General features: G+C 39.4%; 1 protein-coding gene across 1 annotated transcript in view; it reads left to right on the plus strand.

The window, feature by feature from the left end:
* st6galnac3 (ST6 (alpha-N-acetyl-neuraminyl-2,3-beta-galactosyl-1,3)-N-acetylgalactosaminide alpha-2,6-sialyltransferase 3) overlaps positions 1-18,178 on the plus strand; it is a 106,521-nt gene that overhangs the window by 20,658 nt on the left and 67,685 nt on the right. Inside the window, exon 2 of the mRNA XM_004555222.6 lies at positions 9,443-9,622. Coding sequence (XP_004555279.1) covers positions 9,443-9,622 — 180 coding nt within the window. The remainder of the gene's footprint in view (positions 1-9,442; positions 9,623-18,178) is intronic.

Here is an 18,178-nt window from a genome sequence, read left to right on the forward strand (position 1 = left end):
GAAAATGCTAAAAAGTGTACAAGAGAGGAATGGATCAACACAGAATGGAAAGCACCTCTGCCTGAGATTTTCCTGAGACGTCAGTGTAGTGAAGGACCACGTTGCTCCCACTCTGCATTAATTTGAGCTGTTTTCTCCAGCCTTGGTAATTCCTGGATCTGAACCCTCCTCGTCTCTCTCCGTCTGCATCCATTGCTGTGCCTGGGGTATGAAAGTAATTTCACAAGAGTTCCTCTATAGCTAACCAAGTCAACCAATATATATAAAAAGAAAATACTACTTATAGGGTTTATTTATAGCGATCTACTCAAGGGCTTGGGTGTACCTCTAACAAAAGGATGTTGACTTAAGTTTTTTGATATGAATTTCACAATATTGTTAAATCTCAATCTGAATAAAACTGCAGATGGTGCCTTAAGCAACGTTCAAAATACTGGACAGATACATTCACAATCAACTCAGTAGTTTGCAGATGTTATTTTGAAGCCATAGTTTGGTGTTTTGGCTGATTTTAGAATCAGATTTTACCCTGTTCAGCTTGGTTGCCAAAGTGCATCTGCAATTCATATTAATTGGGGTGCTAGTCTTTAATAAGAGATTCATGAAAAGTATCATATCATCACTATAAAGTAATGTTTTGGTTACAACTAAAAAACTCCAAAAATATAAAACAAGGGAAGACACTGAATTCAGACTCAACACGCTGAATGCAGTTAGGAGATTTATTTTCACACAATGAAGAAGATAATGTAAAGGCAACTGTTAACTGGATCAACGACGGGTGTTCTGTTGAAGGAGGACAGAATGAGTTAGCCAGGGGTCCATAAGGGATTGAACTATTTCCAAGTGTGACAGAAAAAGAATGGAACAGTTTAACTTGACTTGAGAGAGGCATAGGTATGGAGTGATATCTCTGGAGGCAGGCGGGATCCAAGTGAGAAGTGGATGTTAGCAGGCAGGTGAGTATTCCAGGTGAGTTCTTCTCTTTGGAGGTTTTAGATATATTTGGAGCTGGGCTGGAGCCACCTGACACAGGACTGAAGTGATGCATCTTTGCCTTTACTTGATCAAGCTACTGTTCACAAAGCCTCATTGGAAATGGTCTGAGGGTGGCTGTCAAGAAGCCATTCTTAGGGAAGTGAAACTTGGAGCAAATTTTTGGTTCAATTCATCATCAGAATATTTGGATGAGGTATGAGATGAGGTGAGAGCTATCTGTAAAACACAGTAGTTTGGGGCTATATTTCAGCCAGTGGTCCTGGAGATTTTGTCAGATTTCATGGAATTATGAACACAGCAAAGCACTGTCAGAGTTTGAGCTATTTTGCAGCACCATCCAGAAAGTGTCTGATTGGCAGCATAACAATCATCACAAACACACAAACACTATAGGTCACGGATTGGCCTCCCAGAAACCAGAAGTCTTTTTAAACAGAGATGAGATCAAAAACATGCAGCCATCATCCAAAGAAAAGCTTTGAAGAAGCTCTGGTTTTACCCCATATACTTTATTTAGCCCTGCGACAGACCGGCGACCTGTCCAGGGTGTACCCTTTCGCCCTATGACAGCTGGGATAGGCTCCAGCGTCCCCCGTGACCCTGAAAAAGGATAAGCGGAAGCAAATGGATGGATGGACTTTATTTCTATTTATGTTTGCACATGCTTCAATAAATCGCTGCACCTAGTTCCCATTTTCCTACCTTTCTTTAAATATAAAGAAATGAGTGGTGGCTAAGACTTTAAACCCATGTCAAGTTTAAATTCATAATGCTACTTTATATGATCATAGTTATGCCAACAGTCCATTTTTCTACAACAAAGCAGCATCAACTTCATAGTTATTCAGAATCAAAATGTTCAAGGGTATTGTAGTCAATAACCACAATACAACTATATTCATCTCTTGAAAATGAAAACTTAAGCACTACAAGGTTTGCCTTTTTGCACCTTTAAATATGAATATTATTGGATTTTTCCCTTCAGGTCTAGACTCTACAGTTTAGTTTGTGAAAAACAAAGGTGAAAAATGCTGTCAGTAGGCATGCTTACATTTTGTAACATAAATCTAAACTAGAATACGTTTGACTTGGCATACCTTTTTCCACACTTGGCACTGTAGGGTGATCTGATCCAACTGTCATATACTTTTCTGTAAGGTTGTAACCAGTACTGTTGTCATCCACTTATTATTGTAACTATCCACCCTCCTTGTTGCATAGCCCAAAGACAAAAATGGAAATGTGATACTGCTCATGAGAGAGCGAGACATGCACCAGGGAGTTCATTTCCCACTTCCAGCATTAATAGAAGGAACATAGGATATACTGGGAATAACAATGAGTGATTCCAATGGCAGTAATTAGGGACCATATGCGACAGATATCAGCTGAGCATGAAGTGGTTCTTGTCATAACATTTATGTGGGCTCTTTAGGCCTGTAGTTCTGCTAACACTGGAACTATCCCTCTGCCTGGAGAAGTGAAACTCTAACAGAAAATAATAAAATACCCTCTATATGTTTTTATCCCATTTTGACAAGATGGATCGCTATAGCCGCTCCACACATTCCTTTCAAAGACAGAAGTGAGAGCATGAACTTGTGAGTGTGACACACGTGATGCCTTCATGAAACTTTACTGAAGCAGATTAAGTTTAAACGTAGAAATAACTCCTCAATTAACTTGATAAGACAGTGATGAACCTAATCTAAATGCAGATACAGCTGCAAATTATATTAACATCATTTCTCAGTTCCTGTGGCAGTCTAGGCTCCCGTGGGTGAAATTTGAAGGGGAACCTGTGCGTGACCGTGTTACTGGCAGCAAAGACTCGGCCTCTTCCTCCGCCGGGAAAAGAATAGTTTGTTATCTTGTACTTGGATGGCTTTGAAGCGAGACCTTTGCTGGAAATATGACACGAGTGAAGTAATGTGCCTGGGCCCTCTTTTAATCTCAGGAGTGGTTCTTTGTTTATATTTCTGTCTTATTGCCTTGGAGAGAAACACTAGCACTATGAAGAGGAAGAGTGAGAGTAAGGCTCCTCAAATATTTTCTCAAACACCTTAATTGAAATTGGATTTTAACTGCTCGCTGGACCGTGGTGGAGAGAATCAGGAGCCAGCAAGGTAGCGTTTTTGCATTGCAAATGTAATTTTCTGTTTTTTGCCCATTGCCCATGAGACACTCAAAAATAGCTACCAGATATGTTTTTTCATGAGCCATTTTCTTCAGGTTGAGCCTCTCATTATTCCAATACCCACTGCCATTAGCTTTTTGGATTGAACTACTGTGTGGCCCTGTTGTTTACTGAGCTGGAGCATTAGTCTTTGTGGGAAATTGTATTCTCTTCATGCTCAGATAGAGCCTGATGGAGGTGAAATTTTGAATGCACTATATATGCATGAGGAAATAAACAGCTAATTTGCTTTGAATTTTTATTCATCACACAAGTGAATTGCGCACGACTTGTTGATTATTCTGCAGTTTACAGATTTATTATACCTTTTTTGTTGTTTAATTAGTAAGAAAAGTGCCCTAGTGATTTACGTAGTTAGTAATATTTAGTGAAGGTATCAGATCTTTTTCATAAACAAAAGTGATAACACTCCATTGTAAGTAAAAATGCCTTCAGTGAAGGAGTGAGACAATTTTAAATGTTTACAGATGGGATGGGTGGTGTTATTCCAGGAATTCTGAAATCACCTCCTTGGTCGTGCATTATAAACCCAAATACAATAATTACTTTGTCAAAATGAAAGGATGGCAATCTTTGTCATATCTTATCTTACTATAAGACTGAGGACTGTGAAAACCTGAGTGGAAAAACTAAAACTACAAACAGAGCTCCCAACCAATCCACCACAACCATCGTGGCTAGCACCTCAGCAGGTGTGGGTGTTCTTTGGACATGGTCTGCTTTATCACTCATTTTTAGTCCAGTCTTTGTACCTGACCAATTTACCATTTTCAGAGGACTGGGTTTTTTTTGTGGTTAAGACACGGACCAATAAATCATTCAAGCATAAAAACAGACTCCTAACCCAAGGGATGAGCAAATATAGTATCTACACACACAGACAACCTAGTAAAGAACCAGTTTTAAGTTGTATCTGTAGACACTTTGGCACGGCAGCCTGTGTTGTACCTGAGAGCTACAACAGTGAGCGCCTACAGAATTGTACAAACTCTGTTTTTATCTTATGAACTGTATTTCCGTGTATGTGTGAACACATTTCAGTAAATTGCTGCACCTACTGTGCTTCCTATTTTACTAGCAAAACATAAAGAAATAAGAAATGCCTCAAAACTGTTGCACAGTACTTCATTTGAAGTCAGTGACACTGACTAATCAGCTAAAAATGTTTCTGAGGTTTTTGAAGCTTTATTATGAAGCTTTACATGTATTACTGTAGTGTTGTTACAGATGAAGTACTATAAGCAAATAAAAATGTGTTTGTGTGATCTCTAAAGCTAAAGCTGTAAAAATGTAAAAATAAATAGCATAAAACAGAAATACAGACATTTGATTGAATGTACTTTATAACAACACATAGCTTGCTATTGCTCAATTTCTGCACAACTGACAAGTCAGTTTGGTCATTGCCACAAATGGACAAGCTGGCCATCAATAACCTTTTGCTAGCTTCCTGTGTGCAATCTGCTCATACAGGCTCCCTGCAGGAGGGACTGGGGGGAAATTATGGCTCTCTCATGTACCAGAGCCCAGTGATCCCACACAGTCTGCCGGTGAACTGAGATCAATATCTCCTAAGAGTAGGTTTTAGCACTTTTAAAAATAGACAACTCAGAGCCTTCAGACGGCGCACATTATATGAAACGTTCCCAGGCTACAGCCGTTAAGTGCCTGTGCCGTTAATGGCCATCATTGTCTGATCTCGTGATGGCAAACAAGGTCGTTGCAGCTGCATATGGAGTCATATTGCTCAAGCGAAATGTTTTAACATTGACCGAAAGCTCTAATGTTGAAACTTTATAGCTGTTCTGCTGCCTCTATGATGGTGTTAATGGTCCCACTCCCCGACTGTACTCCTCCTTTGATACTGAGCCTTTCAATTTCTGTGTCACACGCCTCAACAGGCTGACTCGTGATCACCCTGATGGATGAGCAAACGAGGAGAGAAGTTGTGAGTCTTTCGCTCGAGCTAGTGGAGGTTCAGTGCCCTACAACGCCCACATGGAGCCCTCCAATCGCCTCCAGTCTTTGACACATCATTTCCCCTGTGATTTGTGGCCAGATTGAGGTTGAAGGAGACAAGGAAATTTTCTGTCCTCATGAGAACAGATGGATGCTGCAGCTCTGCAGACTGAGCCGAGGGTTGTTTTTTCCCCCTCATGATGAACCCTCCTGCTTTATAAAGGATTGGTTTCATGCTCCATTATGGACTCTTGATGACTGGCTATTACAGCACATTTTCAGAAACCTCGACCTGCCACTTTTTTGTTCTTTTTTTTTTGGGGGGGTGGCATATAACTGACTGTTCTTTCAGGAAAGTGTTATATATTATTTTGTAAAGTACTGATCGAGTGGAAAAGGGATTTCTCATTGGTCCCCTTTGTGCTGTTTTCATGCCAGATCAAAGTTGAGAGTCTGTTTATGATCAAAGATGGTTGTAATGCCATGAAATGATGTATGATGCAACAAACATGCAACTGGTAAAGTGTGATAGGCTTGTCAGGGCAGCAAATGGTCGCCGTCTTTTTCAACCCCACTCCCACCGCACACCAAATGTTTGATCTCATCTCTGAAGAGCACAGCCTCCGGTGTCTCCCTTGGGATGTTTAATGTTGGAGATCAGAGCTTGTGGTGGTGCAGGCAGGCTGGCGGTGGGGGCTTCACCATTACCACGCGCCACATTCAATCTCCCCAACATCAGATAAATTCAAAGAATTTGCAAAACAGCACCTTCTTAAAAACCCAGACTTTCCTGCTGCTGTGTGTTATATTGGCAGCACATTATTAAAGTTTCCTGGAATAAAAGAGAAAAAAAATAAAGCATCTCTGGCTCTGCTGCAGTCTATCATCACCCTCTGGCTGAGAGCTGTTGTAGCATGCCTCAGATTTCTTTCACTACAGTCCGATTCTTTCTCTCTTGTATCTATTGATCTCCAGCTCTGCCCTGCCAATATCTTCTTGTCTGTGAGACCCTTCCTTGTCCTCCATCTTTTATCCATTATTCATCACTCAGCTCTTTCAGCCAGGCCGTAATACCTCTTACCTCCATATGATCGTGGGGCTGTTGTGCACCGTTTGTATTAATGCAGCCCCAGCTGTTGCTTCATTAGTAAAAATATTGAAACAGAAAAGAAGCTCATATCATTTATGCACAGTCAGTGCATTAGTGCAACCAGATGAAAAGTAGAACACAATCATCATCTGAGAGCCACGAACGTCTGTCGAGTAACCTCAAGCTGAGCTGTGACGCTCCTACAGAATTGATTACGACTTTGCCTGTGCCAGCTCAGCTTTTTCAAGGTGTGTTGGCTCAGTCACACTAGAAAGAGGGAAATTGCGTGTGTCAGTGAGCAGAGATTAAGGGTTAATCTCTGCAAATTGACTACATAGGAAGGAGGAGGACTTCACAGGAATCTTTTCATATTCGATGTATTTGAAGTGAAAGGAAGAGGATATTGTGACTCACAAGTCTGTAATTGAAAACATAATGATTGAATTTAACTTTCATTTTCTTCCCTTATAAAGTTTCTGACTTGAAAACATCCTCTCACAGAACGAGTGCTCATATCTCCGTGGGCCCTAGAAAGATGCACTTATATCCTCATTTGTTCTGTAGGAGGTTTTACTCAGACAGTTAAGCTGTATTAGCAGATGCATCAGTATCTAGCAGTGGTGAACTCTTTTTACAGTATCATGAAAACAAATCATTTTTTGAGTTTTGATCAAAACCGATGGTCGTGTTTACTCTGTTTCAGGATTATGACTACAAGCCAGGCAAATACAATTCTCTATTATTTATTAGCGAGTTGTTGTGGAAAATACAGTGGGGCCTGGTTTTCTTCTTGCAGAAGTAATCTTTCAGGAGAGATGAAGAGTATAAAACTAGATAAATTTATTATGACAAAAAATTGATATAGTGGAGAAAAGACATGGGCACACAGGAGGTACGGTCTTGTATAGAGTTTTTTTGTACTCTACACAAATAGGACAACTCAGTGAGTCATTGGACATTCAACAAGCAGCTAGTCTTGCCTTGAACTCAAAACACTGACTGACCCATTCAGATTTCCCCAAAATAGTCAAAAAATCCATTACAGAGGTTCTTGTGACTGAATAAGCCTCATGCACAAGGTTGTCTTCCTTCTCCAACCTAATGTAATACAATTAGGCCCATAAATAAAGTTCTGAACAGTAACACAATTTACCTCTTGTATACACTAAAAATTGCATTTTAAGCAGACAACCAAGATGTCATTAATCTGCAGGCTTTCACTTTTAATTCAAGAGGTTTAACAAAATTAGTGCGTCCTCACAACGTCTAACCAAGTCAAGAACACTCTCAATGAATTAGATGTACCATTGTTAAAATCGACATGAACATAGAGAAACTACAAAGGTGTGAACAAGAACAAGAAGGCCAAGTTTGCCACAAAACATCTAAAAGAGCATCCAATTATTTAAAAAATCCCTCTTTGCATAGATATAACCAAGAAGAGGACTTTGATACAATTTAATTAACATTGCATTAAGGCACTTTATATTGTAAGTTAAAGACCCTACAAAAATAGACAGAAGTCCCATCAGATGACCCCCTGCAAGCAAGCTATTGGCAAAAGTGGGACAAAAAATTCCCTTTTAACAGGATGAGACCTTCGGGAGAACCAAGCTCAGGGAGGTGCAGCTATGTTGTGACCGGTGGGGTATGAGGGGAGAGAGACGGGACAAATAACACACAGGTTAGAGTTAGAATATGACATGCAAAATGGTATATATGTATAAGCAACTAGAGTGAAAGGAGGGTGAGTGAAGAAGAGCTCATGGTCCAAGAAACACAACAAATCTGTCAAACATGGTGAAAGCAATGTTATTGCAAGAGCATGCATGGCTGCCAGTGGAACTGGGCCACTGGTGTTTATTACTGATGTGACTACTGATAGAAGCCGCAGGATGAATTCTGAAGTGTACAGGACCCACTCTCTGCTCAGAGTCAGCCAAATGCTGCAAAACTGATCGGACAGTCCTGTACAGTGCGAATGGATAATGACCCCAAACATACTGCAAAAGCAACCCCAGAGTTTCTGAAGGTAAAGAAATGGGACATTTTTTTTAATGGTTAAGTCAGTCACATGATTTCAACCTAGCGGAGCATGTTTTTTTAGTTATCAAATACAAAAAAACTGAAGGCAGAGAGTTGCACAAACAAGCGCCAACTGAAGGCGGCTGCAGTAAGGGTGTAACAGAGCATATCAAAGAAGGAAACAGTATTTGGTGATGTGAACACTCATATTTAAAATCATGTCAGCCTATGAAAAATGGAGAATTTCCTAAAACAGTTGATGCAATACTTTAAATTTTTTATCATTTAAGCTACATTTTGTCATATACGAAGGCAAAATAACAAAAGCTGGGTCATAGTGCTAAATATCCGTGAACCTAACTGTATGCGGTGGTATTAGGACATTAAAATGCGGCATCATATTTAACAAAAATGAAGCTCAATGCCATGAATTCCTGGTGATGTGCACGAGCAATCATCCTGGTAAATGACTGTCACCTTCAATTTTACCTATTTAGCTGTGCAAAATGCACACGCTCAGTAACTAACAAACAAACAGCAGAGCCTGACCTTGTGAGATTATCAGGAGTGAAAATAAATCACCACACAAAATTACAGTTAGAGAAATTTGTGTATATCATGTTGTATTCTAATGTACTCAATATATTTGTGTTTGTATGTCTTGTGATGTCTTGTTAAGTGAAATAATCAACTTAAAGCTTTAACTTTCTGTTTTGAAATCTTTGAAGAATAAGATTAAATCTAGTTTAGGGGTTTGCAGCGTCAACATGTATTGAGTTTGCTGAAAGAATCGTGCCACTGTTGGCTGAACTTGTTTTCACTGATCTTTTCCTTTGAGCTCAGTGTTATTAAATGTTAAAGTGTTGTTTTCCCCACTAAGTTTCATGCACAACTGTGTGCACTGTTGGCATCTGGAATCTAACACACAATTATCTTTTTAGTGTAAATATGTTTTTATCATGCTATTTTATTTTCAAAACAAATAGTTGACTTTCACAGTTACAGTTTTACGATGAAACTGCAAATCTTCTTCTCTGCTTATCATTCAGCCCAAGCTGTTAAACCACAGAAAATACTGAAAGGCCACATTTAGATTTGCTCTAACATATATTCAGGTTTTATTCTGTGCACTGGTCAGGCTTCTCATGAATGTGCTTTCTCTCCCTCCACAGAGGAAGTCCCTGATCGCGACCAGTCTGATTGTGGCAGTGTCGCTCTTTGTGGTGGTGGTGAACTATTCTGAGAAGCCCTCCTTCCTCTTTCAGCCTGTATTTGGCGAGACGTTGTTCTCCAAGCAGCCATACAAGCCTTACAAGCCCCACCTGGGATACGTCAGCATTCCTAAACAGGAGGTGAGGAACAAACACCTGGAACTACAGGGAAGACACACATAGGTTAAGCTGTTACATCTCACTAAGTGTTCATTTATTTGTAGATGCTAGATAACATTTGCACTTCTATTCTCATGTGTTTTTTCATATTATTCGCATAAAAAAAATCAGAAGACTGTCAATTGTTTTCGAAACTGTATGTAAATGCGATGAATGTTAAATTATCAACATATGCTGATAATAGATGCTGATGATTTCTATATGAAATTTAAAAAAATGCTAATTCAGTGGATTTCAAACTTTGAGGGTCAGGTGCATCTGCAGGCGAGGTGCAGCAAACTAAGCTAAATGTATCAAGTCAAAGTAAGGGAAATGAACTCGATTGTCTTTAGGCAAAATAAACAACAAAAGATTTTGATTCAAGTAAAATATATCTTTTATCATTTTATTTTTTAATCACTAAAGATTAACAATAGACCCGCCAGGATTCAAACTCTCTGGAACAAAATGATCCCTCTTGCAACAACAACTGTGATGGCAAAGACGTCATTTCTTAAAGAACTCAAACTTCTTTTTTATGTCTTTTTAATTATTATCCATCCATCCATCCATCCATTCGCTTCCGCTTATCCTTTTCAGGGTCGCGGGAGCCTATCCCAGCTGTCATAGGGCGAGAGGCAGGGTACACCCTGGACAGGTCGTCAGTCTGTCGCAGGGCCAACACACAGGGACAAACAACCATTTGCACTCACATTCATTCGCACATTCACACCTAGTGACAATTTGGATTGTCCAATTAACCTATCCCCACAAGCTGCATGTCTTTGGACTTTGGGAGGAAGCCGGAGTACCCGGAGAGAACCCACGCAAACACGGGGAGAACATGCAAACTCCACACAGAAAGACCCCGGCCTGATGGTGGAATTGAACTCAGGACCTTCTTGCTGTGCGGCAACAGTGCTAACCACCGTGCCACCGTGCTGCCCTTTTTAATTATTATTATTTTTTAATTTATCTTTTATCTAACTACAGTCCCCAATATATTTATTTCTTTATGTCTAGCTAGCTCAGCCTCATGTTATAGCAACCATCACATCAAAATGTGTGAAAACAATCCAGCGTGCTGCAGCACTGATTTTGGGGTGTGAACTTCTTTCCAGCTCTTTGAGTTGGGAATTATTTTACTAATTAAGCTAAGTAACAAACTGATAAAATACTGATCAGTGCAGACTGTTGTACCACACAGCGGGATTTAATATTGTGTCAGTCAGTTTCATTAAATGCCCTCAAAAACCACCAGTACTGCAACACAGTGGAGTTCAGTGGCCTCAGTTAGCAGAGGTGAAGCCTTGGATTGACGTGATTGGCTCCAGCAACTTGTGTCTGCCCCCTTGCCAATCAAATTGGCCACACCCCACACATAAACACACACACTTTTAAACCATAATAAAAGCCAAAGGGTTAACTTCAAATGTGATAAAGAGCCAAGAAGTTCCCAGTAGGGCTGGGCCATATCATACAGTTCATGGTAATACCGGTATAATATTGGGCAAAGATAAAAAAATGAAATATCGCGATAGAATATGGGTTAAACGCGTATGGGCAGTGCCTTTGTTTTCATACTCACATGGCGGAAAAAGTATGGCGGCGACGGAGAATGAGAAGGGCGAAAGCAGATCGTTGAATGAAACGGATGAACCAGAACTGGTTTGTAAAAATGCTGCAACTTCAGTGGTGTGGAACTGGTTTAGCTTTCACCCGTCAGACTTTGCTAAGCTACGAACCCGCATCGCTTGATGGATTGTCGGAGCATTACGGCTATCGTAGGCAGGAGCCTCGCGGAGTGATACATACTGTGCTTCAACATAATATTACCGTATTGTGTGTGTATAACCTCTCTTTAAGTTTTGTGGATATTATACATGGTTATGCTGAGGATATGTCGGCCAATTTCCACCGGAAATGCCTTTTGGTCAGCAAGGAATTTGCATTTGCACTGTTAAATTTTTATATAACTTTAATGCACATAAAAAACAGCTGCTTGTTTAAGTGAAAATACATTGATGGTTTTTGTTTTTTGCACTAATAAAGTTGTGGAGTTGTAAAGTGTTTTGTCTAGTGTCAATTATATCATCGTTATCGCAAATTTTCAAATGTATATCATGATAAATATTTTTGGTCATATCTCCCTGCTCTAGTTCCCAGTAAATAACAGAATTCAGGATTTCAGTAAAACTAACAAACAAAACCGAAGGTAAAAAAGTCATTTCAGCTATCAAGGCAAACTAAGAAGATTAAGAGAGCATAAGCAGATTAAAAGATGTTTTTAAATTAATGACAGAGGTGCAGGTGTAATTCTTCAATATTTGGCTTTAATCTTCCTAATATTAATAAAGTATCTTTCACATATTCTTACATATATTTTATTTTAGAGGAAAATGTTTCTGCTGCTTATGATAAAGGCATCTCACATTTTACATAGATATACATTAGGGGAAATAATTAGCTAAATGCCAGCTGAATTTGCTCACTTAAGAAGTGTACGTGTCTCTAATTTTTATGGCAGTTTAATTTTCATTTCATTTCTTGCAGTTGGTCATCAGATTTGAACAGATCTCAGGAGTTTTTGGCCCACTCCTCTTTACAGAAACACTTTAGAGCCTTTAGGTTTCTTGGCTGTCACTTGCCAACTCATAGCTTCAGCCAACTCCACTGATTTTCTGTAGAATTGAGGTTTGGAGAGTGGCTATGCTACTCCATGACCTTGATGTGCTTCTTCATTAGCCACTCCTTTGTTGCCTTAGCGGTATGTTTTGGGTCATTTGTCATACTGGAAGACCCATCTATGACCCAACTTGAAGCTTCTGGCTGAGGGATGGAGGTACATGGTGTTAGACTGAGGGCAACTGATGTTTCTTTTATATTTCTTCCTTTTTTGAATAATTATTCTAACCTTTACAGTTCTTTGGTCTTCTCTATGCTGGTGGAAGAACTGGAATGAAACAAACGGATTCTGTGGTCAGGTGTGCTTTATACATGAAACAAGATGAGATCAGGAGTAACTGACTGATTGTAATCTCTCATCTGTGTGTGCAGGAATCAGGGATTGTAGGCAATCAAATATATAATCTGTTTCTGTCTCTCTCTATTAAAATGAAACAACCATAAAATTAGTGACTTTTAATTTCTTAGTAAGCAATCACACTTGCAAATTCAGCAGGGCATCAAATACTTATTTTCCCCACTATGTTTTTTTGTAAACATTTGATAATGCAACACATTTGTAATATAATAATACTTCATACTTGAGTAACCCTTTCTCCTGCAGTACATTTATATTCTATAAGCATTCACCTTCACAATGAAGGTGTAGTCTATTCAAAATAGAGCACCCCCTTAAGAGTTTTCTTAATTTATTATATCAGATTCTCTGTGATGGATCTGAAAATGCTCGTTTTAATGTCCCTTGTGAGTGTTATTTATTTTTAATCCCAAACACCCGTGTCCGTGATCCCATTCCTCTGCCTTCAAACAGCTTTGTGCTGTATATTCCCTGCACAATTTATGGAAATTGAAATATCAAAGCCTTTTAATTCCCACCACATCAAAATGTAAAAACCAAGCTGTGTTTATTGTTTGGGAAGGCAGCCTGTTTAAACACAGCCCATTGTGCTTATGCTATTGGATATTGAGTAGTCATGGTGAAAAAATGTTTTAAAAAATGTACATTTTACTAAGCATGAATGTGTGTAACATTTCCGGGTGAAAATGAGAATTCGAAGTCAATTCATGTGAAGTGGATGTCTTATATTCAGCAGGATGATACTCGCAGATTAATGCAGAGCGCCATCCTCTGCCTTTGGAGAGTTTCATCCACACAACATGGGCCCAGAGGCAATCACACTTTACACCAGTCTCTACGTCTGCACCTCCTTCTGCCTCCAGACAAGACTGCTTAAATCACTGCCCTCTCCCCATGGAGATTTATGTAAATCATCGTAAAAAAGACTGGCAGCTTCTACAGAATTAGGCCTCTTTTGGCTCAAATTCCCCCACCAGTGAGTTCTCTATATCTAATCAGGAAGGCAGTGATTGGCCTGAGAATGAGTGTCAAAAGTGCTCTGCACTCTTATGAAATTTCTGACAAAGGATGGATGAAATTGTGGAGGTCTGGTCAAGGCGATACTCCCGCGCCAGGTGTCATAAGTGATGAAGTCGGGAATGAAGGCCTGCTGTGTGAGCTGTCAGCCTCTGTTAAGTACACAGCAGCACCTTTAGAAGCTGTAGCATTTCACCTGGACAGTAAGGCAATCTCACATGATCCCCAGTGAGGTGTCATTTGAAGTGTTATAAACCTCTCGCAAACATGTATAATGCATAACCCGGTAGCAGGGGTATGGCCTGCCTTATTTTATTCATTTGATTGAGTCTGTCTCCAGCTGTGATAAATTGTTCCTGCGCTGCTTTCGGGAGAAATAGAAAACATTTTTCTTGTGGCACTTTACATCCATGTGTCTGGTCCATCACAGAGCGAGGGAGAAACTCTATATTTTCATTTGGACGTGAGCATTTTAAATGCAGGCCTTTCTCACAACGTTTTCCACTGTGTGTGTTTCGAAAGTGGTCTGAGTTTTGGAGCACTTTGTGGATACTAATGGACGTTAATGAGAAAGCTTCTTGTTTGTGGCCCGTGTTGCACCGGCTAATAAAATATGCATTATTGTATGTAAGTCCTCTCTAAGTTGTTATCAGCTCCTTGCAGACAAGAGATAAAATAAAATTGCTTGCACCAATTAAAACTTGTCTTCATAAACATCTGTTACATAACATCCAAAACCATCTGCTTTGATTGTGCTTTGATTGCTCAAATAATGCCAAACAATTAAACCTGTGTTAGTGAAGAATTATGTGTTTCAGAGTTAGTGTTGGTGTTTAGATTAGAATGTCTGGGAAACATCTGGTTAAAATGCCTTTTTTTCTTATTTTTATTAGTTTATAATGATAAAATGTTTTTTGTATTTATTTGTAGTATCCAGGTTTACCTTGTTATGAAATAGGATTTGTGATTAAATGTCAGATAAGATGTCAGAAAGACATTTACACTCTTCAATCACTTTGCAACTGGATCAAACCTTTTGCAGTCAGAACTTCTTTAGTTCATTGTAGCATAAATTCAACAAGGTGTTGGAAACATTTCTGAGAGATTTTGGTCCATATTGACATGATAGTATCACACAGCTGTAGATATGTTGACCACACATGCGTGATGGGACGCTCCCGTTTCACTACATCTGGTGACTGTGGAGGTCATTTGAGCACAGCAAACTCATTGTCATGTTCAAGGAGCCAGTTTAAGATGATTTGAGCTTTACCTTCTATAGCAAATCTGCTTCAAGGTTTGATATGTTGTACATTCCCAGATGCTCTTCTGCATAACTGGTGACGTTTTCACCCACAGAACTGCTGGATATTTTCTATTTCGTTTTTTTTGTAAACCCTCTGTAAACCCCAAAGATGGTTGTGCAGGAAAATCCCATTGGATCAGCAGTTTCTGAATCACTCAGATCACCCAGTCTTACAACAACCGTGCCAGGTTATTTAAATCACCTTTCTTTTCCATTCTAATACTCACTTTGAATTTCAGTGGGTTGCCTTGGCCTAGTTTACATGCCTAAATATATTAAGTTGCTGCCATGTGATCGGCTGATTAGATATTTATGCTACTGAGCGGTTGAACAGGTTACCCTCACAAAGTGGCCAGTGAGTGTAAGTTAGCTGCTGCTACTTAGAAATATTGAGCCTCTAATTTGAAAGTAATTTGTAAGTTACCCAACCCAGAAAGCACTATAGGTAGGGGAAGCAGCGTAATGGTGCTGTAAACATTCATTTAGCACCATTTGTTGTTTAGACAAGGATTAATAGGATTAATTAAACATGTATAACAAAGCCTTTAATCTAGTGAGGGATGTTTGGTGACTCCTGGTCTAAAAGTTTAAAGCTTAAAATACTACAGCACGCAAGTCCACTGCCATGCTAGCAGCTCAAGGTTGTGCTTGTAGCTGTGTTGAAGTAAAAAGACAATGCAGGTTTCAAGCAACATTTTTTCTAATATCCAGCAGGGGGCGACTCCTCTGGTTGGAGAAAGATGTGTGATTGTGGTAGTTTGTGGGGAAAAAACAATCACCCCATTGCTTACTTGTTTATGACCTTGGGACACTTTGTTTTTCTTTCATGTTCTCAAGCATTAAATCCAAGGATTCATATGTTTCCATGTCGGATAATGTCACAGTCGCACTTTTTGAAAACAGTGTTGGAGCATGATCAGAATTATTGTAACCATGTGCAACAAAGTTGTGTTTTGTTGCCCTTGAAACAGTTGCTTTATAGACAGCGACTTGGTGTGTAATCACTCGCTGTCAGCTGCTGTCTTCAGGGTGCCTTTGTTTTGTTGAGACGGCCATAAAACAGCAATATGATGGAGGCAGTCTGCTATCAGTTTGTGATAACACAGCAATTAACTGTGATGAATTGGTTAAAATTGCAAATCTGTTATCCATCTGTGTACACAGAAATTCACATTAACTACTTACATGCAGAATTCAACCAGACTCTCATAGATCTAAAGCAGAAATTCAGAAATTCCTCAACAAATAGTAATGTAGTTGGTGCAGGATGACGATTTGACTGCAAAATGACAGGTACTTGGCAGCCTTACTGTTAGAGAGGAATATAACCAGAATACAACCAGTTGGAAACTAGTTAAGTCAAGTCCCCTTAAGCAAAGAGACATGTCACAGGCGAATTGTGCATAGACCGATAGCAAATGTGTTGGCACATTTGCTGTTTGGAAACCTTTGCCAGTCTGCCTGTGATTTATTATAAATAGTTAAGTCTTTGATTGGAGACAGGTTGCCTCCCTCTGGGTGACCTGTGCAGTCGCCTCTTGATTAAAAGGGGTAAGAGTGTGGCATGCTTAAACTCTGGGCAACTAGCTGGTGACCACAACTCCTTCCAACCAGTTATTGAATGTGAAAAAATATAATTGAATCACTGGAAGACCACCCAATTTCCTTTGTCACAAGGAGTTTGTGGTCCTGCTTTCACTGTAGTGTGAGTGAGCCATGAAATGATAAAACTGGGTATGCTTTAGTAAGTGGAGGCCATGTATTTGAAAACCATGCCCGTGAGTAATCTCCTAGACACTCTACCCTTTGCATGCCTCTTCTAGCTCCAGAATCCCAAGATGGCAACAGCCAAAGGTCAGACTTGAGGTTTCAAAGCACAATTAGTCGACAAACACAGGGACTGCATGCTCACAGTGAGAATACTATGCTAAAAGCTATTATAGTTATTATGGTCACCACCTCCCTTTTGCCGTTTCACTCGGTTAACATGCTAAAAGTAAAATGTTGGGTAATTAGCACTACATCATCAGTTATGTATAAAAACAAAACAAAAGAATAAAAGCAGTAAAACAATCAAACAAAACATCCACAGAACTTTACCTGGTCCTATACTTGCATTATATAAAACAAACTGTAAGCTACTCAAGATTAATTGAACAAATAAAAAACTAAATCACTACAAAGAATCTAAGTAATCAAAGTTTCAAAAAAGGTTGCCTCCCACTGGACGACCTGTGGTTATTATTAAAAGAACTCATAAATAGCTCGTGCAGAACTAAACGTGGGGATATTTTCATGTTTCGTTAATGTACCTCTTAATCATTTGTTTCTGAGAAGGGGTTTCAAATGTGAACTGTACTCTTCTCCTTTATTTTAATGTAAACACCCCAAGAGAAGCATTTGAAATGAACCACTTTCCCCCATGGAGACAGCTGAAGCTAATTTTTTAAGCAGAAAGACTTCGAAGTCCCAGAGACATACAATGAAATATTTGGCAAGTTAATGTAATAATTATTGCTTATTAATTAATCGTGTTCAGAGCATTTTAATGAACAAGCCAAGGTTAAGTTCACACCCCAGTGCTATAATTTAATGATGGCTGTGTCCCCGGCATTAAGCCTGCTTTTTAAATAACCCACTTTATTTTTAACACGCTCATGCATTAAAAATCTAAAGCTTTGGTGAGTCGATTTCGTACTTATCAGAGTGCCGGAATTACTCGGATTATAAAAGTGCACTCTGTTTGCGATTACTGCAGGCCACACTGAAACAGCGCCGTCGTGAACATGGAACTGAAACATGAATCAAAGCGAGGAGAGGAAGAGGAGGAGGCCGTAACATTTTTATTGATTTATAGGACGTAAAACTCAGATTTATTGGGAGCCAGATTCCAGTGCATACTGAATAAAAAGTGTTCCAACGGGGTTTGTAGTTATTAGATGAGGTTTCCACTCTTCTGTAATGCATGTAAATGAGATTAGAAACAATAATGTTCACTGCTGGTTTTATTTGTGTGACTGTAAACTGCTCACATGCCCTTTAAAAACCAAAACCTCAATTTTTGTTTATTTGTCACTAAGCAGCTACTCTGCAGCAGAAGTATGGTGAAATGCCTTGCTCAGGGGCTCCTTGTTGGTAGGTTTCCAGTGACAAACTCATATGTTTCACATAC

This window comes from Maylandia zebra, linkage group LG18 (assembly GCF_041146795.1).
Source record: "Maylandia zebra isolate NMK-2024a linkage group LG18, Mzebra_GT3a, whole genome shotgun sequence".
Taxonomy (NCBI): Eukaryota; Metazoa; Chordata; class Actinopteri; order Cichliformes; family Cichlidae; genus Maylandia; species Maylandia zebra.